This window comes from Motacilla alba, chromosome 2, assembly GCF_015832195.1.
Source record: "Motacilla alba alba isolate MOTALB_02 chromosome 2, Motacilla_alba_V1.0_pri, whole genome shotgun sequence".
Taxonomy (NCBI): Eukaryota; Metazoa; Chordata; class Aves; order Passeriformes; family Motacillidae; genus Motacilla; species Motacilla alba.
Window position 1 is genome coordinate 42,827,313 of NC_052017.1, and position 20,856 is coordinate 42,848,168.

General features: G+C 39.4%; 1 protein-coding gene across 3 annotated transcripts in view; it reads right to left on the reverse strand.

Moving 5' to 3' along the window:
- CPNE4 (copine 4) overlaps window positions 1–20,856 on the reverse strand; it is a 229,561-nt gene that overhangs the window by 6,476 nt on the left and 202,229 nt on the right. For all 3 annotated transcript variants that reach the window (XM_038127999.1, XM_038128000.1, XM_038128001.1), the window contains 4 exons: window positions 16,362–16,416; window positions 7,160–7,211; window positions 2,765–2,898; window positions 538–774 (listed from right to left, as the gene is read on the reverse strand). In XM_038127999.1, the coding sequence (XP_037983927.1) occupies window positions 538–774; window positions 2,765–2,898; window positions 7,160–7,211; window positions 16,362–16,416 (478 nt within the window). The remainder of the gene's footprint in view (window positions 1–537; window positions 775–2,764; window positions 2,899–7,159; window positions 7,212–16,361; window positions 16,417–20,856) is intronic.

The window sequence follows — 20,856 nt, forward strand, 5'->3', positions numbered from 1 at the left end:
GAAGCTCTCAGTAATGCCACTTTCTTGCCTGTGTTCTTGTACAGAATTTGGGAAAGGGTTTGGAGGTAACCAGGATGCTGTGGGTGGATGGTCTTGCATTTGAGAACTCAGGGACTCAAGAAAAAGCCTCTTGGGGAACACTGTGATGACAAATTCAAAGCCATTTCATCTGCCTGTGGAAATGAAGGAATGGAAAGCAGAACACAGTAGTCCTAATAGAACAGATGCAAAAGAGAATGGAAAACAGACACCATGAAAAATCAGGCAGGGAAAGTAACCAAATTAAATCAGGGAGAAAGTGGAAGCAAGGACTGGCACCACAAAAAGCACAGGGATTGTGCCTCATCTCTTCCTTTCCCACCCTCACCAACTCACTAATGGAGCACGTTCTGATTCCTTTTTTTTCACTATTTCTGACACAATAATGCCACAGACTTACTCAACACTTCATGCATATGCAGAGTTAAAGCCCAGCCTCATGAATCATTCACTATGCCCATTCACCCTTCTTTGGCAAGGATGGAAAAACCAGCTTACATGTTTGAAGTTCCTAAATGGCACAAACTGGACAATATCTCGAAGCACAGGCTCGCCCTTGGGAGACCTCAGGATGCCATCATCGCCGTCCAGCATCTGCATGTCACTGAAATCAGCATTGCCCACCCCGACGATGATGACTGACATGGGGAGGTGGGAGGCGTGGACAATGGCCTCTCTGGTGTCAGCCATGTCTGTGATGACGCCATCCGTCAGGATCAGCAGGATGAAGTATTGCTGAAGTTGTTGGACAGGAAGTGAAAAATTATGTCATTAGTTAATAGCCCAAAGCTGCTTAACCTTTGAACCTTTTATGCTTTAAAAAGTATAAAAGTGTTTCTGGTAACTCACTCATGGACATTTTTAGAGAGAAAAGAACCTTTATATTGACTATACAGAATTTTCCATTCCAAGCTCCTCAGCTACTAATTTCTCCTCTGCAGGGTAATGGGGTCCCTGAGGAAAGAAGGCAAGAATATATCCATCTTCATACTCTTCATACAGAGCCCTGAAGAGAGGCTTTCTCATTCTCTAGTGGACAGCAAGCAGTTTGGTGAGCTTGTAATTTCTCTCTCAAATCTCTAAAGCCCACTGAATTGGGATCAAGAGCTATGACATAACTTCACTTGGTAATGGTGAAGAGTGGCCCTTACTTGGATTCTTTAATTGTTGGGCAGCGGAAGTCATTTATAAGAATTTTGTAGTGCATTAATAGGAAAAATGAACAAATCATAGGATTTGGTCACTCTGCATGAGCAATACCAACAAACTAAACATTAATAATATTTATGTATCTACATACAAAGTGTTCCAATCATCTTGTCCTGCCACAAATAAAACAAAACATGCAGGGAGAAAATTTCATCTTGAACATTCATACTATAAATTGTTTTTCAGATAGAAAGAGGGAAGCTTAGATACAGAGTGAAGGAACTTATTCAGTAGGGCATATTAAATCAGAAACAGCACTGGGAATAGAGAGAGCCACCTCAGGATTAGATGGGTATGGAAACTCAAACATAGCAATTCCCCATTTTAGGACTGGGACCCTAAATACTATCAAGGTTCTGGAAGCAACAGTGGAATCACAGAATCATAGAATGGTTTGGATTGGAAGGGACCTTAAAGATCATCTAGGCTGAACAGATGATGAAGCAGGGACATGTTCCACTAGACCAGGTTGCTCAGAGCTCCATCCAACCAGTCCTTGAACACTTCCAGGGATGGAGTAACCTTAGCTTCTCCAGGCAACCTGTTCTAGTGTCTCACCACTCTCACAGTAAAGAGTGTTTTTCTAATATCTAATCTAAAGTTGTCCTCTTTCAGTTTGAATCCATTACCCTTTGTTCTGTCACTACATGCTCTTGTAAATATCAGTCACAAGCCCAGACTCACGAACAGAACTCTTTGGTAACTGCTGCCCCAATGGGACTTTAAAAAGGCCCAGCACATGAAGAAAGCTTAGAGAAAGCTCTAGGCCAGGTGATCATGCACATGCCAGTGCACAGCTCTGTTCTGTTCTGTACTTAGGCACTTTTTGTGCTGCAGTACAGCGTCTCTCTTACATCCTTTACTCCTTTACAGCACTGCTCTTGTAAATGGCCCAGACCTACTTGCTCACATATTCCCTCCATTTCTCTGGTTCTCTCTTTCTCCCATTCTGCCTTTGAGGCAGGATCAAAATAAACTTAATGCATCTCAAGAGTGTATATTTAAAACACAATCTATATGTAAGTCTTTTAGCCCAAGAAATCTGTCCTGGGGTTTTTTTCTGTCCTTACAATTTTCAAATGAATAGTTAAAAAAGTTCCCTAGGTGAACAGAAAAATTTTAGTACAGCCTGTGCAGATGACATGAAATTGGATAGTCTGAATTTGGAATCATTTGAACTCATCTCGTGGTACAACCCATACTTTTGGGGCTTCAATGCTCAATTTTTGTAACCTTAGTAGTGCCATTTCTATTTCCACAGTGAAGAACTGGGTGTGCTACAATGAAACAGCACTAAAAGCGGGAAATAGATCAGTGGGGAAAGAGTTTAAAGCTGTGACAATCAAAGCTGGAAAGGCTGGATACACTGTTTCAGCTGACACAGGTTTAAGCTGCCTTCTGTAAAGGCAGTTAACAAAAACTGTGAAGGCACAATCTTCATTGAAAGGCCTTGATGGCCTAACAAGAGATCCATCGTAAGACAAGGAAGAAAGGCAAACACATTTTTTTCCCTTACCGAGGCCTCCTTGGTGTTGGTCTCCTCTGAAGCAGATTTTGCCACTTTCTGGATGATGGGAGCAATGTTTGTTGGTCCGTACAGCTGCAGCTTGGGAAGGCAACTCTGATAAGCTTCCACAACACCTTGTATTCCTGGCATGAAAAACAAAAATAGGAAAAAGAACTGTGGAGCACATTGCCAATATCAGGCTTGTTTGAAATGTAAATGAAAGGTGGGTTCTTTATGAACAAATTAAAAATACTACATGATAAGCAAGGACTAGAATCTTAAGATAACTTCCAGGAATCTGTCTCTAGCTGTCATAAATCTAATTTGTAATATATAATTATTATAAAATTCTTCTCCTTCCCAGCAGCTTTTAATGTCTATTTTTCAGGTGTGAGCTTGCAATGCCATAGCTTCCATTCTTCTCAGTTTAAGATATGATAGCTTCCTGATCAACAACTAAGATTCATGATGAAAGTCTAGACACACATTAAGAAACACTTCAACAATTCTTTCTCCTCTTCAGATAAATATTTTTGTTTATCATGGCTGTTGCCAACAATTTGTCCTTTGTACTTATGCCCTAGAGCTGTTAAGGAATTCAAAACATCTTTTCACTCTCCTGTGCTAAGAAAATAATTTTTCAGGGTTAATTTGCATAATCACTCATAGGTTGAATTTGACTATGACCAAAAGCTGTGAAACCTTGGAAGAAACAGTAGGATGCTTTGCAGCCTACAGAAAAATGAGCTTCAGCTGAGAAATTTTGATGGAGAACTAGCTATTTTTGCCTTTTTCATTTCAGGATATATAGTCAGACCAGGGAGCAAAGACTTCTTTGCTGACACACTTGACAGATCACAGAATGGAAATTGGTATTTTCAATCACTGAGAAGAAGGATTTCTTGAAGTGATGCACATTAGCCTCCCCATTCAGAACTCCCAGCTTACCAGACCTAAAGGATTAGAGGTCTAATGTTGGAAGGAAAGCGATAGACTGAAAAGCTTTGCAAAGGATGCTGAAGAATGAAATGGCTTTGGTAAGATCCTAAGCCACTTTCAGTTTGCACAGAGACTTGCTTACTCGTGAGATTTTTTTACCCAACCATATTTACAGGATAGATGGGTGCAGACTTATTACTAACAAATGACAGGGAGTTGTAATTGTTTTACAATGACACACATACGCTCCTATGAAAAAGTGGTGGAGAACACAGTTTTCTCTCTTTAGATACAGCTACAGATATATTTTTCCATTGCAGTGACAACAAACAAAAGAACTTGCTCCAATTATAGCTGCACTGGTTGAAATGTAAAGTAGTGTTACAAAATGTCCCTTGGTAATTCCAGCGACTAAATTACATATTGCAAAACTGACCTTTTGGTAACTCCCAATTTTAAACTTGCTAAGGATTTCATTACATATACTTAATGATGTTGCATGAAGGCCTCATAAATCTTCCCTAAGACGATGACAAGATACACCATACTTTTCTTCTTATGCAGTAAAATAATGTAAGATAAATCTTACTCCCTGCATTCCACAGAGATTTAGTGTTGCTCATGTCAGAAAGTTGCTCTCATCGTACAAAGAGATGCATTCTAGAAATATAATTTCTTATTTGATTTCTCAGATTAATATATTTTAGAAATATCTACTGTCCATCCAATCCCAACTCAACAGGATATGTGAGTGGATTACTTTGTAGCTTGATGTTCTTGTACTCCTTTATCTTAGGCATGTGTACATTTTTTTTCACAATGCAACTGTTTACATTTTTATTTGGAATCCACTTTCAGCATCTCCAATGAAATAGTGTATGCATACATATATGGGTTTAAGACAGATGTGTAGAAACACTCATTCAGGCTAGAGGTTTTTGCCTACTTTCTTCCTCAGATAATAAACTAAGTATTAATTTTAATACTATAAAAATATACTATAAACATACAAAATATAAGACCATAAAAACTAAAATTTTCAAGGATGCAAATGGCAACAGGTAAGGATAGCCATATTTTATGAATTCCAGTGCTCTTCATCTCAATATACAGTCCTTGTATGTAGAGTGGTGCTTCACACTACCTTGTGCCAGCAAAAACTCTACTTCCACAGAGAAAAGGATTTCATTCCTCAAAGGAAAAATAGACACACACTTTTTATGTCGCATCAAACTGCTGTTTCTTTGTTTAAAACAAGATACTCTTAAGCAATTTTACTTTATTTTCTGGCAAGTATGCCAGATATTACAAGGTAAAACAGTGTAATCACTAAGCACTTTATCTCCTCACTCTTGCATCCTTTCTCCACATGACTTGCTGATGTTACTGTTCCCTGTGACACCTAATACAGTGAGAGCATCTAGAAAACACCACAGAACTAACAAGCACCCATGACAGGCAGATGAGCAAGCTGCAGCAGACAATTAAACAACACATTTTATGGTTTGTCTCCTCTTCTTGCTTTCACCCAGGTGGATATTATTTAAAAAGGTTTTCTTTAAGACAAACAAGTGCTTTTAATACCTTGAAGATACAGGTGCAAATGCTGCAAAATTTCTTCCCTAGCATTCTTTCATGTTGCAAATATTTTTTAATGTTTTCTTAGGCCTAGAACTCCTTTCAGGCGATGGGCTAACTTACCAGAAAACTGAGTCTTATGCAAAGATACAAATAAAGTTTAAATTATTAAGTGACATAAGCCAAGCCTCATAGAGCAGCTTCTTCCTGGTTCTTTTATCCCCTTTCATTTCCATTGTTGCATTTGGTTTTGCACACAGAGTGTGGTTTGGATAGTAAATCCCTTGCTTACAGAGGGTTTGTCTGTCCAAACTCTGCTGCTGGCACCACCTAGACATGGCAGCCTTTTCAATCAATAAAAATCATTATATAACAATGCCAGTGGGATAAAAGAATTAGCCTTGAACTCAAAAGAAGCAGCAAGGGTGGGGGATAAAAATAAGTGTTCTTTGCATGGACTGCCGGAGCTTTTCTCTGTTGGTTGCAGAGGGTCAGAAATATCCTGCAGTTAGATTGAGAAACAAAGCTCTATTTGAACACTACATGCATAAATATGTTATAATCTAATGCTGACCACTGTTAACTGTTTTAATGAAACATTATTAAATACGATGGTCCAGACAAAATCCTGAGGTTTCTTTTGCTTCCCCACTCCATCCTCACACTGAAGTCTCAACATCAAGCTAGCTTACAAGCTTACAGGCACTTCTAGATGCATACATGTAACTTCTGCTTCTTTCAACTCCTTAAATGCACTGTAAAAAGCTGTGTGAGCACATCAAGCAGCTGTAGGACTTGTGCACAATTGCATTTCAAGCACATGACCTGCAAAGGCTGGGGCAGTCCAGCAATTCAAGTGCAACAACAAAGCAGGAATGCCCACTGAACCAAAAACAGGTCTTGCATTTAAGATGTAGGAACTCCGAATTCTTTTAATGTCTCCCTCGAATTGCTTGTCCTCTCTTCTTTTTCTCACTTCATTTCTCTACATCTTAGTTCTCATCCTAAACATGTTTGCTGCCCATGCCCAAAAGAAAGCCACTAATAAGCCTGAGAAGGGCTAAAAGGGGCAGCTAGAAAATTTGAACAGGAAGAGCATTTTGAAATATCCAGTTCAGTATCTGGATGGAAGCAAAAGGATAAGGAAGAATAACAACCTGTGGATTTTAGACAGCAATGATCACCTGAGCAAGAGTCTTAACTGTTACTGGGTTTAGAGGTAATTTTCCTGTTACTGTCTTTTACAAAATGTGTGAATTGTGGCAGGAGGCTTTAAAAAGGCAGCATGAGTCACTGCAGATCTCGCTTGCAAATACAAGACATAGAGCAACGTCTGCTACATAAATCTGGCCTCTGATTAGCAAGGATTAATGACTATTGGTAGAATATACCAATATCTTACACTGTAGCCTCCTGCTGCATTTGCTCTCAGGAAAGCAGGTTTCTTTCTACCACAACAGTCATCAGCTGCTTCCCTGCCCTTGACTTGCAGCAGGCTATAGGTCTGGTCAAAGAACTGGCTCTAAACTGAGGGAATTTTTGATCACAGAGGTTCACAGCCTCCTTTTTCATATCCTGCCCTTCTCAGCAGCACAACCTATGATGTTGAGGCAGCTGAAGATTTTAAATTAGTATAGTTCTCAGAAATGCAAGTGATTCCAGGAAGTCCAAGTGCTGAATGACCACCTACTTTTCAGGAAATTATTGTATGGCACTTTCCAAGATTTCTAAAATTAAGCTCAATGGTTTGGAACCTGTCAGGTCCCCAGATCCTAGCTGCCCTCTTTAATAAAACCACATTGAATAATACTCAGGTGATGCAATAAAAAATGCACATTTTTTTGCACACAGCAAAACTATAGCAGTCTGTCCAACTGTGAGTGTTACCTGCACATTCTGGGTTGTCTTCATTGAAATTGATTGCAAAGTCATGAGAGACCTGCAGATAAATGGAAAGAAAAGAAAGCTGTTGTCAGAAAAATTATTCCAAGAAGACTTGTGGTTAAACACTATTGACATTTTTTCTGTGGTAAAGCAGAGACCTTTCAAGCTTTCAGCCATTAAATGTGAAATACAGTCCCAGCTGGAGCTCCCTGCACAACCAAAGTAGCCAAACTGGAATCAAACTTGTCAATAACAACAACAAAACAAAACAAAACAAAACAAAACAAAACAAAACAAAACAAAACAAAACAAGGCAGGTAGAAAACCCATGCAAATACATTAAAAAATCATATATACATATATCCTGGTGTCAGGATTGGGCTATCAATGCTGGGCCCAGAAGAGGAATTTATTGCTGAGTCCATTTAAATGCCAGCTCTCCCTAGCTCAGCATGTCAGACTGCAGGAGAGAGAATGCAGGTTTTGACACAGCAGTGACTGCAGAAACTCAGCTCACTTATGCATCCTGACCTCACTGTGTGAACAGTTCCTCATCCAAGGCCAAGGAGTACTGAGAAAGTAATTCTACAGAGAAATCAAGGATCCACTGTGCAATAGTACTGTAAGAAGTGCAAGGAGTCTAAGTTGGTTAAAATGTTAAGAGTATTCTGGCGGGTAATAAATAAAAAATCCTGAAGACTCTTGGTTTTCCTTGCATGTGGTGAATATTCCAATCTCTCTCTCTCTCTGTCTTTCAATCTGTCTATCATTAAATCCTACAGAGCTTCTTTTTTAAAAGAACTCACTGTGAATAAAACAAAGTGGTTGATTTTTCAACAAAACAAAGTATTTTGTCTTTGGTGCCCTGGGAAAATAATACAAGTCTTTTATATACTTAAATAATGCTGGGCACTGTAAGTCTCCAGTTCCAAAATTCCTCTTTAAGGTTTATTCTTAAACCTGAATTTTTCTCTTTCAGATTCCTTTTTACTTTCTTTGATCACTGAAAAGTCTTGATTCCTTTTCATCTCTTTGGGTCTGAAGCCCAGACTCCTAATTCTGTTTGTCTTAATTTTTCTTTAATGAAATAGCTCAGATTTTGTCTTACAATGCATAATGTGTGAATATACATATATGTTTATATACATATATTTTTATATATATGTATATGTGTGTATATATATTTGACTTGCAAAAAGTGGCTGACAGTTTAACAGGTAATTTGCATAATTTAAAGCTGAATTTAGGTGTAACATCCCAGATTTAAAAAGGCATTTATATATCTGCAATTATACACATTTAAAGCTTTATAGATCTCTGTAGGATCTTCAAATGTGCCAACAGTCTGAATGATATGGAAAGAAACCTCCTGCACAATGGAGGCAGGATTATTTGAAGGAAGAGATTTATTTTTTGTAAGTTGCTGGTTCATTTGCTAGTTTAGATGTCTCCACAGCAGGGTATGGAAATCGGCTATGACTAAGGGTCCCATAGATCAAATTTGTCACTGCAGAGACACTTCTGTGAAAGTGAAGTGGTGTAAGTTGGCTAATTACTGCCAAAGAGAGTTCTTCATAGAGAAATGGAGTTTCCCCATCATATGCTAGTCTTGCTTACTACAGTGATGCCTGCCATTATTAAGAGGTTAAATAAAGCAGTACTTCTACCATGATGGGAAAGGACTGAAGCAAAACTTCAGTCTGCTGTTGCCTCAGCCCAGCCAGGCATTCAGCATGCCTGCACCAAGCATCAGTCTTAGAGAGGGTTTTACATGGCCTATTCAGTCTATCCTACTTGGCCTAGGATTCCTACATGGAAGATAATGCAGGAAGTCACTATTTGTGTGACTTCACTGAACAGCACAGAAGATCAGGGCTTCCAGATACACTTCGGAGGTGCTCCAGAGCTCTTCTGCCTGGCTGCTCTGGATGTCTCTCAGTGCACTTTGCCCAGCTGGTATCTGCCAGTCTCATGACCAGCTGTAGGCCAAAGGTAATTGCATCTGTCAAGAACTGTTATGGGAGTTTTCTCATTGATATTTTTTGTTGTTGTTCATTAGCCTTTCTCTTTCCTTTAGGGTTTTTGTATTTTGCATTAACTGTGTTAGAAAAGCAAGAAGGATGGCAATGCATGTTTATGTATTGCAGACTGATTCTTCCAACACTGTGCCTCTTCAGTGATTTTATTTCTTTGTTCCAAATGCATTTGAAATTATACCTAAAGGAAAATACAAATCTTTTCCAAAGCTATGAATACAGTATTTCAATCTCACATGCAAGCATGGTTTGGTTGCTTTTGTTGCCATACCTCTTTCAGAATCACATAATGCAAACAATTTATCTGGTTCAGAGCTATGGGACCCAGGCTATTATTTAACAGAAAACAGTTCAGGCCAATAAGGAAAGCCCAAGCCTAGTCAGTGTGCATAATGATCCAAAAAATAATACTGTCTGAGCATCAGCTGCTATCCTCCTAAAGCAAATGGCCCTCATACATTGTCATCCTGATTCACAGAGCAGTGTTAAAATGTACCCCGAAGGCACCACAGGAAACACAATGAATGTGCAGAAGCATTGGCTTGTTTCCTATGCTCTTTGAGTAATTTATCACAATTTAAACAAGATTTAAGTAGAATGCGAAGGAGAGAAATTCTTTGAGCAGCTCAGTGATGGTTCACAAGCAGGAAATCACTGTTGTGATTTCCTCAAGGCAAGACAACAGCAGATATGTTTTAAGCAGAGCTTCTCCAAATGCTCAGAACTCATCCCCCACTCTGTTAAGCAAAGCCAAGTGTGCTTCAACCTGCCCCTTTGCTGTCTTCCCGGTGGTGGCCAGAACTCAAGAGTGTGCAAACCAGCAGACTTCAGACTTATACCATGTACTGAAAGCCTGACTAAACTTGGGCTGCTACCTGATAGGACTCCATGTAAAGCTCATCCATGTCAAAAGGTGGTTTGGATCAGACATTCAATGCTTTTGCTTTCTAAACAGTGCAAGGTGATGAGTTTCCCTCCTTTTTTTTCTTTCTTTCTTTCTTTTTTTTCATTTTTTCTTTTTTTTTTTTTTTTTTCTTTTTCTAATTAAATATGCAAGAGCTTTGTGACTGAAGGGCAAAGCATGCTGATGACAGAGAACCAAAAGCTGGTATACTTAATGGCCTTTTTCTGACATTGAATGACACTACCAGAACTGATAAACTAATGAGAAAAAGAACGCAAAAGTTTGAACACCTAGGATGCTGAAGACTGAGAAATCTTCAGTGGAAACAAGAAGACACTTGTCTGTTCAGAAGCAGGCATGTTTATATAATTTACTAGGGTGGTTTGTATTGTGGATTGATCTAACAGTCAGGAAATCCTGGAATGTGTCAAGTCACACAAATACAGAGTGGCTGCTTTACATCAGTGCCTGGAACAGAGAATTTTGCCAAGAACTGCAGAGCACAGTCTGTGGTGGAAGCCAGCCTCACATTAAGAAATGTCCTCACAAAACCCTGAGTGTTTTGTGACTGGACTAAGTTTTTGTAACCCTGGACTAAGTTTCAAATATGAAGCTGACCCTCTGCTCAGCCCTCCTCTCTCAACATTGTTCCATAAAATCAATCCATAAAAGGGAAGGAGAGAGAAATGCTGGCATGCTGAGGTGATTACATGGGATCAGCCTGGTGTTACTTGGGCTGCTGCACAGAACTGCACTCAAAGCCTGTAGCTAAAGACATTCATTTGCACTTGTATGAATCTTTTGCCTCTGCAGGGCTCCAGATACATTCTTTAGCAGATACCATCCTTGATGTGGCATTATTCAACTACAGGAACTCCCTACACCAGGAACGTACTATTTCACAGGTAATTCCTTCAAGGTTTTTAACAAACAAATGAACTAGCTCTACCATACATTATGGTATAGATTACAGTGACAGCATTTCTGAGGATATGACAATTAAATAAACGGTACAGAGTAGTTTTGCTAAGACAGGTTATAGAAATGTTGTTTTTTACCACTGTACAATGCCTCCTTCATTGTCTGTACATACACAGTGACAAACACCTGCAGTTTTCCATCAATGTGATGGCACCCATGAGACTCTTGGAAGAATCATAATGATATTTCCACATGCTTATGGCCACTTTTGTAGAAAAAATGACATTGATTTAACATAGCAGGTAACTTATTTCCCTCATATTGGGAAGCGATGAAATTCATCCTCATAGCATGGCCCTTGCTAAAAATGTTTCTAATTTAGGCTGAAGGGAAAAGTGAATTTCCTAAATGATGAGAATTTTTGAGATTTCTTAAAAAAAATAAATTATGAACTCAGATAGAAACCTCAAATCACAAACAAAAATCCTGCCTTGGAATCTGAAAAATAATAAATCCCCCAACATTGATAAAGCAAATTGCTGGAAAGCTTTGGAACTGTGCAAAGGCATTTTATTTAAGTTTCATTGAAACTTGTCATACTAGTTTGGCCTACACATTTTTTAAAATCCTTTAACTGAATGTACATTTTTTTAAAATAAGAAGCTACGGTTTTTATTTTCAAATTATGAATATGGATGCCTGAATTCTGAAAATCAATAATCCTTTTTTTCCCCTCTCTAAATTGTTGAACTCATTGAAATTAACCTTCATGTCCCAAACAGCTCCAGTTTTTCTCTATGGTGATTGTACTAGGACTATTGGACAAACAATATGACAAATTCAGATTTTTAGGAATGCTTTCTTAATAATTTAAATAGAGATTGTCAAAAAATCCATGAACAATAGATGCATGCTAGTGAAAATGCCAGAATGCACTATGTTGGACACTTATCTGTGAATAAATTGAATGCTATTAAGCTACTGTCATTCAAAAAACTAAATATGAAATGCCTGCATATTTTGCAAAAGCTTAAGACACTAATGAATTTCAAGTACTTTTGGTCAAAAGCTATTATTTTCAGAACGCTCATTAATCAAATAGCTTGGGAGCTGGAAAGCTTGTGTTTCTCACTAAGATACATTGTACATTTCTGCTTGGAAAAGCTGGGCCATTTATTTCCCTTTATACTTCATTTTTGTACATGCTGCCCAAGTTTCCATGTCTAAATCCAAATCCTTGCATGGATAAGGAGACTAATTCTGTTTTCTCCCTTGGTCTGCTGCACATCCCTTTTTTTTTTCTTTTTTTTTCTTTTTCTTTTTTTTTTTTTTTTTTTTTTTTTGTGAGGCTTGCACATATTTTAGCCGTCAATCTCCTGAAAAGTGCAGGAATCATAAAGACCACAGCACTTCTCAAGTCTCTCACCTGTATAACAAACCAGTGCAGGTTAGGGCTGCAAAGATGCTGCCCTGTGTCTGTAACTGCAGTGAGCTTGTCTCCAGCACACATTTATGGCCAAAGCAGGGAATTAAACTTCCACTAAAAATACAGAAACAACCAGGACTTTCTTAAAACAAACTGCAAGTTGTTTAATATCTATTCAGGTGTCAGCTGCAATTCTCCTTTAGGAAACAGGCCTTCATTAATGGCAATCCACCTGTCATGGGGCTGACACAATTTGAGCTTCCTTTTCATTTTAACAGTAAGTTTTGTGCTGCTGTGTGGTTTTTCATCTCCTTTGAGTCCTGCCTGCTAAGCGTGTGTGATTTGCTTTCTTTCCTCCTCTTCACTGTGACCTTTCACAGCCATGTCTGAGTCCATATTATTTACCACCTCTTTACTTCACATCAGACTTCTCAGATGCTTCCTTTCATTGCCAAAAACCCCCCAAAAAACCCCCCCAAAAAACCCCAAAACAAACCAAACCAACCAAACAAAAAAAAAACATTCTGGAAGTTTGTATGATAGAAACTCACTCTCAAGGAAAATATTTCTTTCAGAGGTTTACTTAGATCAAGGAGCAGGGTGACGTGTTTGTCAGGTCTTAGTGGAAGAAGAGCATATTGTTGAATATTAGATGAAAGATCTCTAGACTGATGAAGAATGATGTATATGGCATGTCTTGCTTCCTTCCCTTCCACAGATTCCTTATGCCACTAAGAAACTGCTGGTTTTCTACTAACAGCTGAAGTGTGTCATTTGGAGATGCACCGAGGGAAAATAAAGTCAACACAACATAGCAGTGTGCTCTTGAAATGGAAATTCTGTAGAAAACATATATAAAAACAAGATTTAAAGGGGTAGAACATCAAGAGATTTATGAAGAGCCTCAAGAGATAGACACTGACATAGTTGAGGAAAGAAGCTGTTATTTAGGTTGCATGGGGGCTTCACGGTTACTTAGGAACCCTTGGCAGTGGGAGTAATTTCTTCCATAGCCCTATTTCAATTTGCTGTCTACTGAAAGAAATAAAAGACCAGATGCTGGAGTGCAGAGACCAACATGCAATGAGCAGGTTAGATCACTTCATTAGGACTGGAGGCTTGAAAATAGACACTATAAATTAATGAGAAGCTGATTTATCCACATGATGGGGTCAGAACTTAGAAGTTCTCATAATGATTCAACCTAAATTTGAAGATGTCAAATTGTTACAGCAGTGGCACTGCTCTCCTTTAGTTAAACAAATGTAGGGTTCATATGACTTGTAATACCTGTGACTGAAAACATGAAGAGGTCATTTGAATAACATGAGATCTGCACTGCCGCTGTGGTGTCTAGCATGTTACCATATTTTTGCAGCAGGAAATAAGAGCTTTAGGAAGAAACTAGGAAGCACTTTTTTTTTCAGTCTGTAACTTTTAATTTTATCTGTTTCTTCTCCATTTCCTATATTTCTTTGCTATGTTCCATATAAAAAACTAGTAATTGTTGGCTTTGAACTAACTTTATACCAGTGTAGACTAAATTACTAATTACAAAACCTGAAGGATTTTCAGGTTTGTTGTTCTTGATCTAATAATGCCTCTTGATCATGATGAAGGTGACTCTTCACTCTTGATCATGATGAAGGTGACTCTTCACTCTTGAAGGACATATCTTTCAATTCAGAAGTGCACTCAAAGCCAAGCAGGGACCCAAAAGTATTGATATAGTTTATTTTAAGAAGCCAGATACTTTTATGGACTGTGTAGAGTATCACAGGGAGGGACTGAACTACGGCACAGATGACTGTTAACTCCTCATGCAGTTCCAGCTGGATGTGCCCATAACAGACACCAAGTGGATTACTGGTCCCCAACTGTGGTACAGAAGAGTTAGTCCCCTGCAACGTGGTTCTTGTCTTCAAAGTTTTATTATGTTTGTGAGCTGATGTCATGTCATTTTGTCTTTTCACTTTCTGTCACAAGTTTCCATAGCAGAAATTAAAGATGTTGTTCTGGCCTTCACCTGCATCTCCATTTACTTTGGGACTTGTTATATTTAGTGACATGTATGTAATCCACAAGCAAGCAGCCCCATCTTCTGAAGTTCACCCTTCATTTTCCTGAACTTTGCAAAATCTGAAGGTCCTGAGACACATTCATTTTCTTGCTTTGAGAAGTTAGCAACAGACAGACTGTTCAGGAGAGCTCATGCTATAGGAGAAGACTCTTTGTTCGTGCATGGACTACTAAGTTCAGTGCAAGTCTCTGAGTTTCTTAAGGGCATTTGTCAGGAAATTATCCCAACACTAATTCTGCCAAAGCAGAAAATCAATTGGTGTTGGTGATTGCAGGAATAATTGGTTACACAGACCCCTGAAGTTACTTTCTGGCAAGACATCTGTTTTCCAGGTAGCACATGAAATGTGCTCTCACAATCAGGTGAGAAGGATGATACTGGAGTCTAACAGAACTGCTATGTTGCCAATAGGCTCATGTGACCTGAAGCATCAGTGCTTGCAGCTGATTATTTTGGCTGAGAAGAGCAGCTTTGTGCTGGGATCTCTATCTGTCACCAGGAAACCACTGAAAAGATTTCAGCTGATACAGTAATACCTTCCTTCAAGCAGTCCTTAGATAAGGATGGCTCTCTGTGACTGGAAAAGTCGTAAGCTTTTTCCCCACGCACCTGTGGTCACCTTACAGATGATGGAACAACCAGGCCCTGACACAGCACCTTAAATAACAGTGATGGTTGTCAGCTGTGCAGTTGGAACAAACATACAACAGACACGGATGTTCTGAGCTCATAATACCACATTAAAATGTATATCAATGTTCTGAAAGCCATGTCTGACTTTGGAAAGCACTAACACTGGTGTTACCCTTGAGGAACAAAGCAAGGCAAAACACCTTGCCAGGCACAGACAAGCTGAGAAAGCACTGTTGTTAAAACATACATTAACTTACCTTAGACATCTGTTTGCACGACACGTATCAAGTTTGCTGTACATCACTACTGTTATTCTTCTGCAGGTATCAAGCCTACAAGCCGTGAGGAACACACTGGTGCATTTCTTTTCATCTGCTGATTCATGCCTTACAATGCTGAATGCACACAATCCCTCTCAGAAATTCTTACCTGGCTAACATTCACCTCCCTACCTCAGCCATAGCCCAGAGACCCGACCCAGCACAGGGCACGCAGGGACACTGGGTGAAGTCTGATTAGATGGCTGATACTTCTCCTTTTTAGACAGCATCTGAGTTGCAGAGTGCCCACCTAGATTTTGGTTACTTACTATGCAGAACTACTCTTCTGCCCACACAAAATGTGAAATGAAGGATTTGAATTTCTACTTATTTCTTCTTGGGCCTTTCTTCTCAGTTGGATGCTCCTTCTTTTACTTCACTGTCTTCACTCCAAGCCTACCAGACGGCATATTTATGCTCACAATTGCAACATCACTGCAGATCACTATCTTTTGTTTGTTTGTTTTGTTTTTTGTTTGTTTATAAATACTACTTCTCTCTAGCATGACTACATGCTCTTCTATTTATCTTCCTGGTATTGACTGTGTCCACCATGAGGCAGAATTTTGCCAAATTCTTCTCAAGTCTTTATTTTCAGTAAGATGTTTGACGAAGTATGCTCAAAACATCATTTCTCCTCTTAGCATCCACTAACAAAGCTTTGACAATACTGTAAAATATTTTGGGTGTCATCAAACAATTATTTTAAGTCTAGCCCTGTCTGATTTCTGGTTCAGTGAGGTATCACTGGATGACAAAGCCAGATGGAAGAAAACAAGCAAAAGAGCTGTTCCTGTTTCTGCCACTGCCTTGCCTTTCACCATTTCTCCCTTCTTTTGTGTCTCATAACTCAAGGAAATTAGAAAATTACACTTAGGCACCTACTTTGTATTCTGGGGGTATTCTTGCTCCAAATCCAAAGGCTGGGAACATTTTGTCACTGGAAAAGAATGAAAAAATATAAGAGTATCCATTGAGAAATATTGTTACAATAAACATTTATTCCTCTGTATGCATTCATGAGAAATGCCAAACCTCACAACAGCACAGAAGTGGCTTTTAAGTCAAGTGATAGCAGGGTGGAAGGGTACTGGATTGGAGAAGTAGGATTGTGTGCAGAACAATTAGGGGGAGTATGTTATGGGAGATTTTTCAGGTGAGGTCCTAGTATTTTTGGGCAGTTAAAATCACTTGGAGAATACTGAGATCAGGATGTCTTGTACTTCCCCCACAAATGCAATAACAAGTCTGTATTACCCACTCTTTTGCATTACCTGGCTGAAACAAGAGAGTTTGTTGACTGAACAGCCTGTAACAACATTTATTTCATATAAATATGGATGTGCTCGCCCAGCTCAGAAAATGGGTCTAGTGAAGATATGACTCAGATTAAAAGTGTTTACAAATTTGGGTTCTTACAGTTTTCCAGATGCTCAAAAGGGACTTCCTAAAATATCTGAAAGGGGCAGTTTCATGGTCCCAAACTTGCAGGCTCTGTAAAGCTTTCCACTTGCATCTTTAGTAGTTCCTCTAAAACATGAGATTATTTTAAGTAGGCATAGATTGACTGATAACCTGCCAAAATGCCTTGGCATGGTCAGTGTGCTTTCAGACACTATAGTGAGGTTATTTTACCCCAGTTAGATATGCAAGAGAAAAAACACCTGATTCAGAGAACCTGGAAACTTCAAGGCTGTTAATACCCTTTCAGAAATGCAATAATGTCTCACACAGCCCACATGCTGTCAAGCTGCCTCTTCCCAGATGGCAAAGTGGAAAACAACAAGCTGCGAGGAATGTCTTGTCCCTGAGTCAGCAAAGCACTTGATCATACACTTGAGGTTAACAATTCACTCAAACATATGCTGAATTCCAGACATATCCTGAAGTCTCACTGATGTCACTGAACTGTACTCCAGTCCTCTGATGACTCAGACGAAGTTTACCCTAGTCTACTTACAGGGTTTCATGGCCCTTGGAAAAATTGAGTTCCAACTACCATGATTGGAACTTTTAAAAATTCCCAGGAGAGGCCAACAGCTTCAATACTTTTGGTGTAGTTCAAGAGATGGCCACTCCAAGTATCAACTGAATAATTCACATCCCAGACAGATAGACTCCCATAAGATAATAGCACCCATTAAAGCTGCTTGGTTCTTCTGTCTGGCATAGGCTGTTAAAGGCACCATGATATTTCTGATACAACCTAAAGAAAAATTTAAAAGAAAGCAGAACTGTGTCCCCTCTGCTGCATAAATCTTGGGAGCACAGTTCTGTGTACCATATGTTACACCGTGTGACAATGGATCTTGGAAAGGAAGACTAACATCATTTGCATGGTAATGAAATATTTTTTTCCCAAGAGATGTCAGAAATGAAGTAGCTGCTGACATTCTATGCTAACCACCTGCTGATAGCATTCCCTTTGATTAAACACTTCTGGAAGCAGGAAAGCCCTCACAAATGGATGCAGGGGATTCAGGCACACACTTTGAGAGCAAGAAATGAGAAACCATTAGAAAAGAATCTGAGAGGGGAAAAAAAAATCTTGCTTTACATCAATGATTAAGCATGGCTGGATTAGAAAATCAAACTCTGTGGAGCTGTAATTAATTGATTTGGGGCAAGAAGAAAAAGAATTTTACTTAGAATTTTACTTAGGTAGAACATAAGTGTCTAAGTTCAACGTTGGCAGTAGTTATACAACTGGGAGATGCCTGAACCCATCCAGTGCCTGAATTCTACTGCAGTGTTTCTGGAGTGTAAACAAGTGTAGGCACTCTTGTGTCTGCAGCTCCATCTTCTGCTCTGCAGCAAAAAGTCATACCTCTAGCAGCCTGGATTCTCCTTCTGGTGGCGAGACTCCCACATTCCCAGTCACACAGTGGCACAGCCCCCACTGTTATTCTGCACCCAGAATACCTTACCTTCACAGTCAGGACACTTTATGTTTGAACCTCCCACACCTCCTTCTTCAGTAAGTGCAACCATTACATTGTGAAAGAGTGAAGCGGGATCATGTAGCCCCTCAGGATGGGGCTCCATATGGCTGCTTTTTAGAGTGTCCTGGGGTCTTCTGTGCTTAGTATTTTCTGTTGTCTCAGCCAGAATAGCTCTCCACTCTCATTAGGTAGCTCACCAGAATTTAAGTCCATACCTCCAGTAATCTGATTCAAGCTGCTGGGACTAAGAAATGAACTCTCACATGCTATTGGAGCTTGATTTTTAAGGTAAGAAGGGAAATTTTGGACACTCATGACATCCCTTGCATAAAAAAGATCATCATGTCATCCCCTGACCACATCTCAAAAATTTCATCTGATAGCTTTCAGAATAAAAATAAAATTTAAATATATGGAATACTTTTCCTTCTATCACACAAAACAAAGTGTTCAGCTAATATAGAGGTCTCACTTTTTAGTAAATGAGCAGTTTAATGGCTCAGTGGTGTTTTACAGTATAACCTCCTCTAGTCTTCCCATCCACCCTTTACTTGATCATATGAGAAACAATCCAACAGCTGAGCCTGCTGCCCTCATTCTGCTCGTCCTGCACTACTGAGACACAGCAGGGAAAAAGTGACCCAGAAGGGCAGACAAGAATTCTCTCACTTGCAGGATAATCCTTTTGTGGTGTGACAGAGCTGCTCTAAAAGACCCAGGGCTATCAGGGCAGTATGAAGAAGAAAGCAGAGCAGCTTCCCAGCTTCTGGGAGCTATGTCAAGGGTTAGGCCATTCAGGGATTTAAACTACAGTCAGAAAATGAAAAGAAGGTTTTCTCCTGCCTCAGGGGTGAATCACATGCATCAGAGACTCCAGCCCTGTTTCTCAGCCTGGCATTTCAGTAGGAAAGGAATCTGCTCTAATGACTTTTCTTTGTAATTGAAACTCGCTGGAAAGAAGAAAAGTGAGAACCAGTTTTTTTTCTTCATAGTGCTTGCTCAGACATTTGGGTGTGGTTTATAGCAAGAAATAGGCCTGTGACCCTGGCTGAAGCAATGGGACATAGCCACAGACATGATCTGTGAGAACCCTCCCTGGTGCAGCACTGGCTCCTGCCAACCAGAGCTCCCAGAGACCTTCCAGAAACAGTGCTAGGTCTGATGCCTCAGACCAAACCTCAGGGTTTTAGCTTTTGTATTTTTCAGATTCTGTGCTGCTTTGGTGTGTAGTTCTGAGCTTCATGCTGGGGGATGGTAAGCTCTCCTTGCAGAGTGGGTAGACAAAACAATTCCTTCTCTAGCTGGGGACCAAGGACAACTGATTCAAATTTCAGGCCCAAGAGCATAAACAATGGTGGAATGAAGAGAGAAAAACAAGAATGGTGAGACTTCGTAACCTAAAGCTATAATTGGACAATTAACTCCAATATGCAAATGGACCAGAACTTATAAAAGTGAGGGACCCATCATCCATTTTGTGACCATTTTCGGTTCATGTTGGGTGTAGCCCTGGCTGGGCTCTTGTACTGCCCAAGGTGTATGCATTGAGGCCTTTTAATAAATACCTACTTTATTCTTTAACTCTATCCAGCCTCTGTTCTAGGTCAGCCTTCACAAGGCATCGGGTCCAGCTCTGCCTGACACTGTTCCCAAATGTCGCTTGGACATCACCAGTTTGTGCTGGGAGGAATAAAGCTGAGACACAAGGACATGGGCAGTGTCATGTCCTTGGCTTCAGGAAACCTCAGGACCTTTGACTTGTTTTGTTTAAAGCTGGCCAGAGTGTCCTTGGCACACAAAAGGAAACTGCCTGCTGGAGGCAGATTGATAAAGGAAAAGGATGGGAGAGAAACACGTAACTGGAAAAAAAAGCTGGTTCTATAGAACCTGAAACTTAGAGAATCAAGTAAGAAAAAGAGGATGGTGACTTGGCAGAATGTTTACAAAATTACTCTGTCACCTCTGTTTCACCTTTTATATTTTCTTTGTTTTACATAGGTTCCCTTGAAAATTTAAATGTGACGTAACTTCCAAAAAGCTGAAGTGCCTGACATGAAGATGAAAAAAGCAAAAGCATCAGACTCTGAATTTTATACCCGGTTATTTAAGGACCATGAGTAGTCATGCAAGCATAGATGTATATGACTTCTGATACTTTTTCAGTCAAACATGTATATATTACTGAAAGATACCCAAGACTGAGCAGATCTATGGCATTGCTTAAATTGTTTAAATATTTCAAATGATTTCTGTATTTTCTTTGGAACTGCTGTTAATCCCTGTAAGCTGTTATGATTCAGAATTTACTGGCATCAAGCCCTTGTCAGATAAGTACTAAATAATATACTCAGAAACATGATTCATTCATATGCTTTAGCAAAGAAACAATTCAAAATCAGGGAGAGAGTTCAGATTCAGTGTTCATATTGATCAATCTA